The following is a 17,178-nucleotide window of genomic DNA, read 5'->3' on the forward strand; positions in this document are numbered from 1 at the left end:
CAGCAGGTGTTGCATGCTTCAGTCCAAAAGAAGTTAAATAAAAATCACCTATCCATAAAAAGTGTCTCACACGGCTCTGGGGAGTGAACAAAGGCCTTCTGTAGCGAATCGATGCATTTTTGTAAGAAAAATATCCATATTCAAAACGTAATAATCAATATAACTCCGACTGGATTCGTCTGAAAGAAGAAAGTCATATACACCTAGGATGCTTCGGGGGTGAGTAAAACGCAGTCTGATTTTCATTTTTGGGTGAACTAACCCTTTAAGCAGAGCTGTTAATGAAGTCTTATAACAAGAAGCTTCTACAATTGCTAACCATTCTGGCTTGTCACCTAACTCCACTGAACCAATCTTCCTCCACCACGCTAAAGTATTTAAGTTAGCTGCCCAATAATAATATTTAAAATTGGGAAGCCCAAACCCTCCTTGATCTTTAGATTTGTTTAGATGTTTCTTGTTAATCCTAGCTGCTTGTTGTCCCAAATGAAGCGGCTTATAATAGATTCTAGTTGTTTAAAATAATTAAGGGGAATAAAGAAATGAATAGATTGAAATACATGCAAAAATCTTGGAAGTGCCACCATTTTTATAGCGTTAATCTTGCCTACCATAGACATAGGGAGTGTCTTCCAAAAAATGGTATCATCTTTCTATTTCAATTCAATCAATTTTCTTTTTCCGATTCAATTTTAATAACATTTCAGGTTTTTTGGTGATTTTTACCTACACTCTAAAAAATGCTGGGTTGTTTCAACCAATGGACCCTTATGACTGGTTTTGTGGTCCAGGGTCACATTTATGCTTTTAATGTCTTTTAGTGCTTTATATTATACATCCTAACTATATATCTGAACAAGTTAATAACCGATTCTTCTGAATCAGTGAGTGAATGAGAGAGTTATTCGACCGATTCAAACCAGTAACTCATGTTTTTGAGTGTTTTTGGCTGATTGATTCAAAGGAACCGGCTCATAGGAGTCACTTGTTCATCATTTGCCTGATTCAACAATGGTCAACTGCAGTTGGTCATGCAGATGGTTTAGATGAGTTGTCTTGTTTATTTTCTCTCATCACATTCAATTCAGCCTCCAAACAGCTCGCTGGAGATTCATTAGTGGATCAGGAGTTTTTCAGTATGATCCAAAGATTCAAGGATCTTTAATGGAACCAAATGTCATGAAAATCATTCGGTTCTGTTTTTTTTTTTTATTGATTTATTTCATAGAACATATTTTGAATAAGAACATGTACTTGATTCCCAACTCAACCCATGCATTTATAGCACTAGGACTGTAACAGAGAAAAACTTAATTATTGCAGAATGTGATTTTCATTACATTTCCCTCTGGACCTTTTTAATGAAAGCAAGAATGCGTATGCGCTAGTGATTCTAAAGTTAAGCTCTTCTGAGGGGAACCATGAATTCAGGCATTGCTGCAGGGACAGATAAATCTACAGGCATGGCTGGGTCACTTTTCTTAATTAGAAGACTAGTGCATATCCCTTATTTACAACAGATGATGCATTAAAAGGGAATAATAAAGAGATCTAGATAGGATGTGCCCAGTGCTGCACTTATCAGTATGAAATGCACATTTTTTTAGACTAGCAAAGCACACACACATGTTGGTTTATATTAAGTATTCAAGATGAAATATGATTCCACTACCCAAATGTAATGATTATGAATGAAATAGCTCATACTTAGCAGAGCAAACACCTAAAAGTATTCATCATACACACTACTATTAAAAAGTTTGAGGTTTGTAAGGTTTGTTTGAAGGAAATACTTTTATTTATGCAATGCATTGAAAAATTGTTCAAAAGTGACAGTAAAGACTTTTACATTGTTACAAAAATCTATTTAAAATAAATACTGTTCTTTTGAACTTTCTAATAATCAAAGAATCCTGAAAAAAAAATCATGGTTTCCGCAAAAATCTGAAGCAGCACAATTGTTTCAACGCTGATAATAATAGAAATGTTTCTTAAGCAGCAAATCAGCATATTAGAATGATCATGTAACACTGAAGAGTAGAGTAATGATGCTGAAAATTCAGCTTTGATCACAGGAATAAATTAAATTTTAAAATATGTTCAAATAGAAAGCAGTTATATCAAAATGTAATAATATTTCATAATTTTGACTATTTTTACTGTATTTTTAATAAAATAAATGAGCACAAGAAACTCCTTTCGAAAACTTTAGTGTAGATGGCATTAATGATTCCCCGAATCATGACTTCTTGAGGTTTGCTACTACTTTTCTAAGTGAACAGACTTATAATATGTCTTGTGTTTCATGAAATGGAATTATTAAGAAAATCTCTCAATATTTTGGATGATGTGACTATACTTTTTCCTCAGGCTGGATTTGGGGAAGCATGCCTCGGAGTACTGTATTCTCCCATTTGTTTCTCCATGACTTCATAAGCCTCATGTAATGGAAAAGCTTAGAGCGTGACTAAATACAGGCCGCACGTTTCACAGCCGTGTTTATGTGCATGAAGGTGAGCCGAAACTATTTAGTCTTTGATGTGAGTCAGTGTAACCTGGGCTCTTTCTGCAGGTTGACTGGGTGCAGCAGCAGCTGGTGAAGACGCGAGTCAAACGCCACGCCAGGAGCGACCCGAGCTACATCCACTTCAATGATCCCAAATGGTCCAACATGTGGTACATTGTTAGTAGATATTTCACACATTCAGTCCTGTATTTCATATCTGCGCTGTCTTTACTTTTTACCCTTTTTTTTTTTTATTATGCAAGTAAAGAATGTGACAATGTTTACATGTGCCAAATACAGAATAACATGGACCAAACATATAACATAAAAGTAAGAAACATAGGCTAAGTTAAGAAAGTGGCAATATTTACATGTGCCAAATATAGACTCACTTGGACAAACAAACATATATACTGATAGCCAACATTACAAGTCCATTCTGATTAGCTCCTGTATTTGCATTCATGTGTCTGTGAGCATGCATGTGCGTGTGTGTGTGTGCGCGACATTGTGTCTAGAGGTGGGGGAGGAAGCATACAAATTAAATAGTATCTTAACAGATTAATACGCCTAACAGATATAAGTAGTATAACTTTAAAAATGAAGAAAAAAAAGACAACAAATGTTATTAGCAACAATATTAATAATAACCATAATAATAATAATAATAATAATTTAATTAAGACTGGGAAAGGGTGGAAGACAATGAAGAGGGCAAGTAATAATATTAATAATGATAATATTAAGTTATAAATTAATGACCCTTTTTTTCCAATGAAGATATTTAGCACCGTTTCCAGTGACTCCTAGAGAAAAGGGCCAGTGATTTGCGCTTCATTAAACCAGCTTGTTTGTGTAGCTCCTGTTGTTTTATTTATTGTATAGCAGGGCTGTTTCCGCTGCTCTTGCCTCATAAAAAACGATCTGTGTAATAGCAGTGCATGTGCATCAGTTGTTTCCCTAACAAGCTTGATGCCTTTGAATCACAAATGAATTTATATTGTAGGTTCAGTGATGTCAGGAGGAAATGAACGAACAATAACGCTAACGCTGGCATCCATCAGGCCAAATTACAGTCATAAGCATCATTTTACATAGTTGTTCAAGAATCAAGAATTCCCTCAACAAGCCAATGCTATTTCAGAAAATAAGCTCTGTGACCAATCACAGTTTATGATTCTTGAAAGTTTTGTTCATTAAGAAAATCTTCATAAATGAACAACTTTTATGAATTTTGAAGCCTAAATACAACCGTCAGAAGTAAAAAGCTAAAGTTAGGTTCTAAACAAAGTACTCCATGATTGCATGACTTTTACATCACCTTCTGATAACTCTTTCAATCTGTATTTAAAAAACACGTTTCCTGATATGGAAGATGTTTCCACCATGGGATTAAAATGTAACTTGCAACTTTTTATCTCTTTTTATTTTATTTTAGAGTTTATATCTCTGAAAAAAGTCTGAATCGTGAAATTTAAACGCAGATTTGTGAGATATAAACTTGCAACTGTGAAAATAAATATAATAGTGAGATAAAGTTGCAACTACCTTTTTTATTTTTTTATTCTGTGGTGGAAACAAAAAAGCAGAATTGAAAGATATAAACTCAGAAATCTGAGAAAAATCTCACAATTGCGAGATATAAATTCAGAATTATGAGACAAAAACTCAAAATTGCGAGATAAACAGTCTTTTTATTGGTTTTTATGGTAACACTTTACAATAAGGTTCCATTAGTTAATTTTAGTTAATGTATTAACTAACATGAACGAACAATGAACAATACATTTATTACAGTTTTTATTCATCTTTGTTCATGTTAGTTACTGAAAATACAGTATTCATGTTAATTCACAGTGCATTAACTAATGTTAACAAGCACAACTTTTGATTTTAATAATGCATTAGTAAATGTTGAAATTAACATTAACTAAGATTAATAAATGCTGTAGAAGTATGGTTCATTCTTAGTTCATGTTAACTAAAGTAGTTGACTATTGTTAACTAATGAACCTTATTGTAAAGTGTTATCGTTTTTATTTGGAAACTGACTTCCATAGGATCCACTGTGCTCTTTTTTGTGCTATTGTGGATGAATCTGATTGCATTATTATGTTGCTTTATTTTGGAGAAAATTCAGATCGTGTATACATGCATCTCTTTTGGATAGGTTTTCTTTGTGGTATAAAGATGTTTTATTTGACTTCTACAGTTTTTGTGAAAGTTTAAAGAATATTTAAAGAGTATTTTTTTGATAAATGTGCCTCCAGAAAGTCTAAAGCTTTAAAGTCCAACTCATTGTGTGATATGTTAAATATATGTTTTCGCTCTACAGCTTGATAAACTGATAAAAGTGATAAAAGTTGGAAAGTTTGATGTAGAATAGCTTGCAAAAGTGCAAGAATGAACACAACTAGGCTGTAAAAGTGGACGAGTGAGTTTACATGTTCAGTGTGAGGACATTTAATGTCCCCGACAACCTCTGTAGTCCATTTAAACTCTTGTTAGCAACTGACAAGTATAAGCTTTGAAAAATCACAAGGAAGTATTACTGATTACGTCCAGGTTTTAGGACTCATTCCTGCACTCTATAGACCAGGGGTGTCAAACTCAACTTGAACTGGGAATACATGAAAAAATTTTTTAGTGAATTCGAGCAGTTTAAGTGGGTGCTATAAAAAAGTATCAAAAGTGTCCCTCGCGGGTCATTTTGACCCTCCACTGGAAAAGCATGGAATTTACGAAAAAACTGTGGATTTTTAAAATTTTATTTTGTCATACTTGAGCATGGAGCACACACAAAAATGTCGATTCGAGGATTCTATGTGGGTGTAATAAAAAAAGTATTACACCCACAAATATTACATTCATTTTGACCCAGCCATAGGAATGAATGGAATGTCCGAAAAAGCATTTTTTCATTTATTAGATTTTTTTGACTATACAAAAATACCCAAACAAAGGGCTGAGACTGCAGAATGTCCTCAATGCACAAAAAACTCACATATCCACACACACCCACAAACACACATGGCACACACACTCCCATTGAAACACATTATAGCTTGTATGATGTTTCTGCTGGGAAATTACTGTCATTTTGAATTTTTTTTTCACTTAACACAGTTAAATCTGAGTGATGGGGTGGAGACCATGGAGTTTATATCATATTTATATTTTTAAATGCATCTTTTATATTTATTACATATGTATTAAACTGTATGAATATGCATGTGTTTGGATTGAAATTCAGTATAAAATTCATTGTTTTTTTTACAAAATATCGTTTTTTTAATGTTTTGATATATATCTGAAAGCTTAATGAAGCCTCAAGTTGGTGTAGTTTTAAACATTTCACTTGTTTGGCTCATTTAAGAATCTCCATAGGGTTCAATAGGCTCCTCTAGTGGCTGTAATCATAAAATGCAATTTTATGTACTTTTTCCCCACCAGATGGCATCAGAGACACTCAGTGACCTAGGTCCTGATGGATGATCACGTTTAAAGTAAACATATGCAGAAATTGTCTTTCTTTGTTTTTTTTTTGGTGAAAAAATGTGTAAAATATGCTAATTGTCACAAAAATATCCAGAATTTAATGTGAATTAAAAAAAAAAAAAAAAAAAAAAATTAGGGAAAAAAAATTATAAAAATGGACCAATATAAGCTTTCTTGACCAAAAATAAAACTAGTGTCATTTTTGGCCTTCGGGTCATTTTGACCCACGAGGGACACTTTTGTTATAGGTTTGGGAGGGACGGATGAGGGTAAACACACCTGATCCAACTAATCATGTCCTTCAGACTTATTTGAAAACTACATGGTATGTGTGTTGCAGCAGTGTTGGAACAAAACTCTGCAGGGCTCCGGCCCTCCAGGAATTGAGTTTGACAGCCCTGCTATAGACAAATACACTTAAGTGGCTTTAGATGTCAATATTTTGTTTGTTTAATGTCTCTGTCATTACATCTGTCACTGACCTATAGGTGACACTGACTGATTGCTGTAAAGTTAGAATTAGTTCAAATTTGAAACACAGCCTCCTGAATTCCTCTTTTTCTATCGCTTGTCTTCATTCTGTGCTGTTTACTCTTTATTAGTCTGGTTTACTGAGAGCAAACAGGTAAAAAAAAAATAGAAGAAAATCTGTGAATCAGTTCTGATTCAGTGAATCGACTCAGATTCAGTGATTTATTTATGTCCTATTTTAAACTGCATCTGCTGTATGATGATTGTGGAACCAAGATGGGGGTTAAATGATTCATAAAATCAGAAAGCAGAGGCAGAACAGCCTGTTTACTGAATATAAATCTTTTCTCTGAGCTTGAATCTGAGCTTTCCAAGTCAAGCCCTAAAAGAACAAATACACACACACACACACTTACAGGCAAAAGTAGCTTCATGAATTGTCCTTCTTCACTCTATAATGATTGTTTGTTTGCACTGTACTTCTGCTCCTATTCAACAAGCTTCACATTGATTACTGATCGAAGAGTCGTCTTAATCCTTGTAAACTGTCGCTCTTTTATCATTTTTTTCCCTCCAAAGTGTCTTTGAAGAACTGTAGACCTTGTCAATTTTATGCAAATCCTTTTGGTCTCCATATATCAGTATCAAACACTAGACGATTAATGGTTAATCCATTAGAGCCGATGTTTTCAGACAGTATTAAAGCATATTCTGTGTTTATTTGCACTCGTATGATTAATATTCCAGCACAAAGGAATCTGAGACTGTTTTCAATCCGTCCTCTGATGTTGACTTCGCACTGGGACATCTTTGTTGATCGTGTCCTCAAAGACGACGTTGAAAAGAATCATAAATGAGACCCTCAAGGACACGCAAACCTCTGCTGCTGAATAAACATGAATCTACCCGTTTAATTTACAGGGTCACGTGGCCGCTTGTTATGACATATCTCCTCTCAGACGGATTGAGCCATAAGGTTACTGAAGTAATAAAGGCTTGTGTTTCTGGAGAGCCGAGAATATCGCTTCAGCCTAATTGTCTTCCAATGTTTCCTGTTTTCAAAGTCAAAAGCGTGTGCCTGAAACTGATAGCAAGTGAAGGTACGTTGATGTTGATGACTTCTTACTGTTTTGCAGCACTGTAGTGATACAAACAGCCGCTGCCGTTCAGAAATGAATATCCTTGCGGCCTGGCAGAGAGGCTACACCGGTCGAAATGTGGTCGTCACCATCTTGGACGACGGTATTGAGAGGAACCATCCGGATCTGGCGCAGAATTATGTGAGATTATCTTGATCTCCTGTTGCAGGTCATGCATTATTGCTGTAAATGCATTTTATTATGGCAAGACACTAGAGCAGAAACATTGGTCAATTGTTGAGATTTTCGGATTTTCATAAATTGTCTTCTTTCAGACTAGTAGAAAGAAAACGCCAAAATACACTTTTAAGTGTTTATTTTATTATACTTTATAATAATTTTTTTTGTCTGTAGATTTCAATTATATAGATATATTTAAAATCTGTTTTCTAAAAATGTGAACAAAATGAAACAAGAATTTTAAATCTGGCTTTATCCAATGTTCAGGTTTCTGTTCTGGGGATGTATGCAAATACATGCATATTTAAATAGATAATACCTAATTTGCATATTTAAACATAAGATCTCAGAAAAGTTGTAATAAAAATTTTTTTTCAGTCAATCAGCTGTGGAAATAAGATTGTGATTAAGTTCATTCATTTATTATTAGTTAATTTTTATGTATTATTGATTTTTAGTTTTACCCTATTCACTTGGGGTGTCTTGAGTATTATTTTTTGTATCATTAATATAGTATGATAGGCTTATGTATTATTTCTTAATATTCTTATGCTGTATTTTCCATTTTTTTAAATGTCTATAGTTTTTAATTTTATTTCAGTTTTATATTTGTTATTTTCTGTTTCAGCTTTAACTTAAACTAAGCAAAAATTACAAATGAAGAGTTCATTTGCAAAAACAGATAACTCCGTTTTTAACAATTCTCAAAAATCATGTTTTGTCATTATGCATTCCAATTAATCTCAATCAAACTGCAGTTGGGTTATTTTGATTAGGTTAAAAAAATAACTAAAAATTACAGCTAACTAACACAATAAAACACAATAAAAACATGACTACATAATAAAAAAACATGATTTTTGAAAATTTAACAAAACTGAGTTATCTGTTTTTGCAAATAAACTCTTCAAATATTTCCTTGGCAACTGCACTGTAAAAAATGATTTTTCAAAGTTGTAAATAAGACTTGCCATTTTTTGTAATTATTGGTGAAACTTACTAGCAATTTTTACACCCATTTTTATTCAGTCTGATATTTACTGACAGTACAACTGAAAGCTTTTATTTTTTTTCCGATAAAATTTTTTTTTTCACTTCACGTAAATGTTTTTAATATTTTCAGTTTTAGTTAACAATATTAGCACTGCTCAACACAGTATGATTTATAAAATAATTGTTTGTTACATATTTTACACTTCCCCAGATCACTACAGTGGAAAACGAAATGTTAATTTCACTCTAAATTCCTCAGAAGATTTATTTGTGTGTTTGTGCGTTATTTAGGACCAGCTGGCGAGCTACGATGTGAACGGAAACGACTACGACCCGACCCCACGATACGACTTCAGCAATGAGAACAAGTGAGTCCTGATGTCCTCAAAACTACTCTTGTGTTAAACGCACCTCGTTTGCTGCAAACACGTGCGTGTCTGGCTCTGAATGATCATGCAGTGGGTAAGTGAAAGCCGTCACATCCTGTAAGCAGTGAGATTATCTAATAAACCCAGTGGGATTTCATAATGATCTCGTGTGGAAGGAAGTGAGTTTGGAAAATCTCAACGTTATTTTTGAGCAGAAGACTGGAAATGTTGGCTTCACAGAGTCTCACCTGCAAGCTGAAAAAACTGGAAGATTGATTTGAATTTTGAAGGTCATAAGCTTTGTGTAGTTAAATAACTGGTTAGTTTGAAGAGAGATCTGAAGTTTTGTAGGTTTATCAGTCTTGCTAGGCAGTTGCTAGAGTGTTAGGTAGTTGGTAGCAGTGGTGGGTTAATGATTTACAAGTAACGTGAGTTACGTAAACAGATTACTTTTTCAAGTAACTCGTAAAGTAACGCATTACTTTTTAATTTACAAGAAAAAGAATCACTTTTTCAAATAAGAAACGCTTAAAAAGTAACTAAGTAACGCAATTAGTTACCTTTTTAGGGATAAGGATTAATGCAATATTGTAATGCATTACTTTTAAAGGAACACTCCACTATTTTTGAAAATAGGCTTATTTTCCAACTCCCCTAGAGTTAAAGGTGTAGGTGATTGTCTTCAGAAATTTTTTTTGTTATGCTTGTTGAAAGTCTCTTCACATCCCGATAGCAATCATTAAGTTAAGTGGTCTAAATGTATTCATCTGTATTTATACCACTCAGCCGATCTCCAGGTCTGGCGGTAGCTGCAGCTTAGCATAGATCATTGAATCTGATTAGACCGTTAGGTGTTCCTTTAAAAGTAACTTTCTCCAACACTGGTTGTTAGGGTGTATTACGGTGCTGGCTATTTTGGACTGCAATAGATGGATCTATGATAAATAGAGCAATGTTTTGAAACTCTGGCATCTTCAAGAGCTGTGATATTTGGAGCGATGCAAATAAAGGCATAACACTGGACTCTTGTGGTTTTGCATGTCAAAGAATGAAGAGGCTTTCTTTCGTGGCGAAGCACTGAAACCAATCCAATCCTGTGGGATTGAGGCTGGTGTGGATTTAATTGAAAACGTCTCTGTCTTTGATAAGGACCTGATTTAATGCTTGTTCTCTGCATGTTTACCAATGAACTCTGCCAAGAGCTCAGGCAAAACTTCAAAGCGCTGTTTTGTTAATACTCATCAGGACATTTGAAACCGGAAAACAATGCGACGTTCAATTTATTTTTGAAGTGTGGAACGTGCCTCCTGGAGCAGAAACTTAATTGAGTGAGGACGGGAAAAAAAACTATTGAAAGAGACTTTAGTAAAGAAGTGCACAGAGCGAACGAGAGCGAGTGAACAATGCACAAGATAAAAATGCAATGAATGCCTTTCTAATGCAGCGGGCAGCGCTCCTGGATCCGCAGTGACAGTGTGGACGGAGGATTGACTCGCATATCAGTTTGAAAATGTGCCTTCAGAAACAAAGTTTTCGCTTTTGGTTACCAAAATTTAGTTCACCCTATTTACTTTGTTAATGCACGATTATGTGACACTGAAGACTTCTGAAAAATCAGCTTTGTATCAAAGGAATAAATTACATTTTACAATTTGTTAAAATAGAAAACAGTTCTTTTAAATTGTAAGAGTATTTCACATTATTACTCTTTTTACTGTATTTTTTAATAAAATGCACAGTTGTTTACCATATTTTTTTAAAAATTCAGTCTTGATGAACATATATATGGTGATATCAAATTATTTCACAATATGAGAAATTTTTCCTCAAAATAACTATATATATAGTTATTTTAGTATCATTGAGATACTTTTTTATATTTATAATATCTAATATTTGAGCTAGTTATTTATTTTTATATTTTCTTTTTTCTTTTTAATTAGTTTTTTATATTTCTATATAGTTTTTATTAATTTGTATTTCAGTTTCAGTTTTTTGTTGCCTTGTCAACTTTGCTGAAATTAAATATTTTTGTAAATGTTTTTTAAAAATATTTTTATGGTTTAAGTTTTACTTAACTCTAAAAACCCTGACTGTAAATTTTTATAATATTGTATTATTAATAATACAATGTGTATTTTTAATCAAATAAGTGCAGGCTTGGTGAGCATAAGATATTTTCAAAAACATTAAATATCCCAAGTTGGAGCTAAACTCTGCAGGGGTGAGTTTGAAGACCCCTGTCGTAGCCAATAAGGCAAATCACTATGGCTTGAATCAGAGGCAGTGTCTTAGTGTATTTTTTTTGGCCTTTTTACAGTTTTAATTACCAGTGTGAAGAGGTCAGAATAAAATAAGGAGATAATAGAAAAGAAAGACTCACAATTCTGATCAAACTCAGGCTCAAACACACTAACATATCTCAAATATAAAATCTTTGTGAGATTTATGATTGCATTTTTTTTTCTTTTCAGGCACGGAACGCGATGCGCAGGTGAAGTCGCTGCTGTAGCCAACAACTCGCACTGCATTGTGGGTATAGCCTACAACGCCCGCATAGGAGGTATGCGTGAGTCTGTTTACAGTCTGCTTACTTTCCCGCTCGCCTTATTGTCTCAGAAATGTCAGATGCTATTTCAGTTTGAGACCCGTTGCAGCCTACACTCAACACACACACAGATCGGCAAAACTGACCAATTGCCGCAAGTGGATAAACCCTGATCAAGCAACAGGTTTCAGACGCAGTCGGAGCAGATAAGACAGGATTATTCTGCATGTGTGCACAGGATTAAAGCGGCGAGATGCCCGCGCTCCTGTCCTCTGCTCGGAGAGTGCATTAATTTAGTGGACAGTGAACTGCCTGACATTCATGCGCTCATCAGCAATTAATCCTATGAAAAGGCTGATCAGTTTTAATCAAAAAGCAGATATCATGATATGCCATCAGCCATCTGGGGCCGTTTTGTTCAGGCCCGCAGCTGCGCTGAAAGATGCAAATGTTTCTTTATTGTACTCGCAGGTGGCAGGACTGACAAATGCATCCTTTGCTCAGACTTGGCGGCGTTTCTGTCAGTGTTGTTCCAGTCGCACCATATGCCAAATGCATAAAGTTCAGCGATGCAACTCTGAGGATAGGGCTGCATATGCAAGTCTGTTTATTAGGAGCCAAGCGAGAGTTGAATTCATTTGCTTTCATTCATTTTACTCGCTGGCACTGGAGCCTGTGGCAGCAGTTTGAAGGAAAGTTGTGGAATGTGACTTTTAGAGTTTCTCAGACTTGAATGATTTCATAACCCACACTGTTTGTGGACCCACTTCAGCAATATTTAAATCCACAACAGTTGAGATATTAAGGGTGTTTGTTTAGCTGGTGCTACAATGTTATACATTTTTCTAACAAGCTAAAAATTTTAAGCACTAATTTGGACTGTTGAACACTCTAAAAAATAATGTGTTAATAGAGTCAATGTAATGTTTACCTTCATTTAGTCTTTTTACTTTTCAGCACAAACCACAAAAACTTCAACATAACAGAAAATCTTTTAAATGTCAAACATAATAGCATTAAACACTAAAGGGTCTTTCCCTTCTCTTAAAGTGCCCCTGTTATGGGTAATGAAAGTTCATATTTTGGTTTTGGGAGTCCCCAACAACAGGTTGACATGCATGCAAGGGCAAAAAACACTTTCATTGTCTTATAATATGCATTTATTTTTACCTTATTTGCTCAACGACTCCCAAACGATTCGCTCAACGATTCATTTTTCCAAAGCCCTCCTTTGCGTGACACTAATCTGCGCTGATTGGTCTGATTAATCTCATTTTCATTTCATCATGTCTATAACGCCTGATAAAACAGCATTTGTGAGCACAGTGCTGCTTTGTGTACAGCGTTACCGGGGAAACCGCTATTTTTACCACTCCAAAAGCGGCACCTAGTGGCAAAGAATGAATTTGCATTTTCATTCAGACCAATGCGAAAGGCAAGTGGGTGGGCAATATGCTAATGTTTCATGTTGACGTCAACATGAAACGGCTTGGGATTCATTTTAAAACGACTCGTTTTAATGATTCAGAGTCGACTCTTTCTTTTGAGAGACAATAACTTTATACACGGTGCACATTCAGATTTAAAACTTTGCAGGATGTTTTCATTCACTTAGAGCTGTGTTACATGCTGCATGAAAGGCAATTTTCAAAAATCCATAATAGGGGCACTTTAATGTCAACATTGACTCTCGTGATCCAGTCCTACACAAAGCATGCTGGGAACTAGAAATCCACTACCCAATTTCCAAAGTTAACAAGACAATTTGATTAAGTAACTATAACTTAATTTTTTAAAGGGGACATAACACACAGTTTCTGCCATTCACATGTTAATCTGGAGTACTAATAGAGAAGTATTGCATCCTTCATATCTCTGAAGAGTCTTTAGTTTTATCAGATTTATAAAAGAGAGATACAGCTTTACACTTCTCTCTGAAAACAGCCAAGCTCCTGGAGGCGGAGCTAAAGATTCACGTAGGCGGAGCTAAAGAGTCACAAGCACTTATGCGCCGAATTCCAGCAAAACACAGAAATTTGATGCAGTTTTACGTACCGCCTGAGCTTCCAGCTCATGACAGGGATCTTTTATCACTGGGACTGCTCCATCTTTCAGTATCAAATGATGTGCAAATCCAGCGTCGAACTGGGCCTTGTTTATAAAACATTTGTCACCGAAATGATGGGAACAAACAAACACGCTCAAACAACTCCGTTGCTGTCCCAGAAAAACAAACTGCATCCACTGTTCACATAACGCTGGGTTCTTTGGGAAGCTGAACAAGGTTATCTTTCCCTCACATCCAAAAACACACTTCTTTGGAGACATTCTTCTCCAGCAAGTCCTGTGCAGCGCTGCCGACGATTTCCGTAACACGAATGAAGCACGTTGAGCATAAGAATCCAACTCTTTAACAGTGTAAATAGCTCAGAATGCATGAAATAGCATTAGACCTCCCCTTTAAGAAAATCAAATAATGCACAATTTTAAGATTACATTACACACAATGTTCAGCTAATGTAACTAAAAAGGTGAATAAATGAGAATTTTAAACTTGCAACCATTCATTTATTTAAGTTGTGGTAACAGGTCCCCGATTTATTTTTCGTTGGATGCCAGTTAAAATCAATAATTTAGCAGTCAGTACTTCTCCTCTTTTAATTCACTGTCTTTTGAACAGTTTTAAAAAGTATTGCTGTTGCTGAATAATTCACTATATTGGTCACCATCTTGGATGGTGGATCACATTGTTTTTCCGCTGCTCCTCCTACACAATTTCTCATCAAATTTCTTCATAGTTTCTCATCAAATTTCTTCATAGTTTCTCATCAAATTTGGGTCTGATGTTCATGCCGGACAAATATGAACATCAGACCCAAAAAAAGCATCAGCATCTTCTTAGCTATGCATTCGTATTCAGGCTCAGATTGTGTCTCTTTGGTAGTGTTCACTATTGTGGCAGTGTGGTGCAGTCGCTAAAGATCTTAGTTGGTTATTAAAAGGTTCTTGGTTTGAATCCCACATCCATAACCATCCCACTTTAGCGAAGTGCATCAAACCCCTTCTGTATCTTGCCTCTTAATGCTGCTTGCATCAATATGTATTTGATTCCTTTTAATTTTTAAAGCTTTTCCCAAGGTACAAACTGCCCTATTGTTTCTCATAAAATATAACAGAACAGAGGTGTTTATTTACTGCACAGAAAACAGTACAACAACAGAAACAAATTTCACTCAGGAATTGCTAGTAAATTTCAGAATTACAAAAGAAATGTCAAGTAACGCATAGAATTAAACGTAAAATTTTGAAGTAGAAAGACTGAAATAGTATTTTCTTGTAAAACGTACTCCATTAATCTGATAACACAATGAATTTGCTTAGCAATTAATAAGGCCTGCGTGCTCTGTGATAAAAAAAACATCTGCCAGTCTCTTTACAGAATAACATATTTATGGGCAAAGACCATCTAAAAAAATAGCAGAGGACAAAATGAGCTGCTGCGTGAAAGGTGCATGAACTAAAGTTGTCCTGAACAAGAGACATGCTTTATATTTATAGCTAAAAACAAACTTATAAGTATACAGTTGACAAATGCATGTGTTCTTTATAGTGCTTAAGACATGTTTTCCTCAGTGCAAAACTTACATTATAGGGTTATATTATAATTGTAATTTTTAATAGTCATTTAAACTGCTGACCAGATGTTGGTTTTGTTCATGTAAGGCTTCATTTTAAACAGTTGTTGCACATAATGTAAAGTATAGTCTACATGGATATAATCACTTTTTTTGTCATAACCTTTAATTTACACATTGTTTGGAGGACAACACTGGAGTAGCATGTTTTTTTCAATGAAATACAGAAACAATTTTTTAAATTCGATTAATCAAAGATATATTCGACACATTAATCGATGACCAAAATAATCGTTTGTTGTATACAAGGATAGTGTTTGTTGACTGGATTAGCACATTTTTGCCATAATTTATCATCTGCCAAGTAAACATTTTGAAGTCTGTTCTCCTCAATAAGCTGCATGACCTGAGGATTATAGGGTTAAACGCCAATAATAACCACATTTTGAAGAGGACAGATGATTGACTTGTTCCTCATCGAAATGTTGGCTGCACATCTCGTAATATATCTCAATTGTAAAGTCCTGTCAGCAAAATATTCCTCTTAAGATTTGCGGAGTGATGTTTGAAAGAGAGTTGGTCATTTTTCCAAGCCAGATACAGACAGATTAGCACAATGAAAGACGTGCTTTAGGTCTTTTGGCTCAACAGTTGACGTTTTTTTCCCTGCTTAATCACTGAAATGCCGCCAAAGCTAATACGTGTCAGATTCAAGCCAATGACTTCATCGCCTTCTAATGACATTTCTAATCTAAGCGGCCTGGCTTCGGCTGCTATGTAGAACTTCACGTCCCTTAACCGTAATTAGAAATGCAGAAATGATTAGTTCTTCTGCTCTGCGGTTCAGAAAAGTGTTTACTCGGTGCTGTTTGAGAAGTCGAGAAATCAATTTGAGCTGTAATGCAGCTTGTTAGAAGTGAGAGGAATGATAGAGAAGTGTTGAGCCTCCTGCGTTTCCTCAGAGGTGTTTCAAGGAAGGAAAACTCTGTCACGTACTGAGTGTTGAGCATATGGTGTTAGAAATAATAACACACGCACACACTGTCTCATACTATACAATCACGCTCTTTTCTAGTCTTAATATGAGCACATAGGAAAACAAACACACACATGTTTGTTATTATATTATGGTAGGAACCTCTTATGGGCTATCTGAATTAAGTTGATTCATTTTGCCTGCTCATTTCAGAAGGCCATCAAAGATCTTGGCTGGTAGCTGAAAGGTCGTAGGTTTGAACCCTAACTTTCATCATTGTGCCCTTGACAGGGTTTCCCTGGGTCCTTAGAAAGTCTTAAAGGTGCTGTATGTAATTTTTTAAGCATAAAAATACCATAATATGTTTGCAGATATTTAGGAAACTTGCAAAGTTCACATGTTTCACTGAAAAACGACGCTACAGCCAGTTATTTTACTTTGAAATGTGTTTTCTGTGTCTGAATGTCTGTGTTTGATTTTGTTTGTGTGACTCCGCCCACTGCCAGTTTTCCCATAGGATTTTGACTCGCTGGGTTGCCAGTTTGTGGAAAACACAGCAAATTGCAGCCATGGAAACGTCTCAGGTTACTTATGTAACCATGGTTCCCTGAGTAGGGAACGAGACACTGCGTCCTCTAGGGGTCGCTATGGGGACGCCTCGTCGTGACCCGTGTCTGAAGCATACATTGAAAAAACACCAACTCGTTGGCCGGCGACAGCCATGACGTCACTACAGGTGCGACTATAGTATAAATAGGCGCCGGGAGCACACATCATTCACTTCTTCGTCTGAAGCTTGCGTCTGCAGCATGGCAAGAAACCTAGAGGACGCAGTGTCTCGTTCCCTACTCAGGGAACCATGGT

The 17,178-nt window shown here is 35.4% G+C and overlaps 1 protein-coding gene across 1 annotated transcript in view; it reads left to right on the plus strand.

The window, feature by feature from the left end:
• The window catches only part of pcsk6 (proprotein convertase subtilisin/kexin type 6), a 101,519-nt gene that overhangs the window by 29,030 nt on the left and 55,311 nt on the right, over window positions 1–17,178 (plus strand). The window contains exons 3-6 of the mRNA XM_016452194.1: window positions 2,573–2,683; window positions 7,612–7,755; window positions 9,079–9,155; window positions 11,630–11,718. Of these exons, the coding sequence (XP_016307680.1) occupies window positions 2,573–2,683; window positions 7,612–7,755; window positions 9,079–9,155; window positions 11,630–11,718 (421 nt within the window). The remainder of the gene's footprint in view (window positions 1–2,572; window positions 2,684–7,611; window positions 7,756–9,078; window positions 9,156–11,629; window positions 11,719–17,178) is intronic.

The sequence above is a fragment of the Sinocyclocheilus anshuiensis genome, unplaced genomic scaffold, assembly GCF_001515605.1.
Source record: "Sinocyclocheilus anshuiensis isolate Anshui unplaced genomic scaffold, SAMN03320099.WGS_v1.1 scaffold579, whole genome shotgun sequence".
Classification (NCBI taxonomy): domain Eukaryota; kingdom Metazoa; phylum Chordata; class Actinopteri; order Cypriniformes; family Cyprinidae; genus Sinocyclocheilus; species Sinocyclocheilus anshuiensis.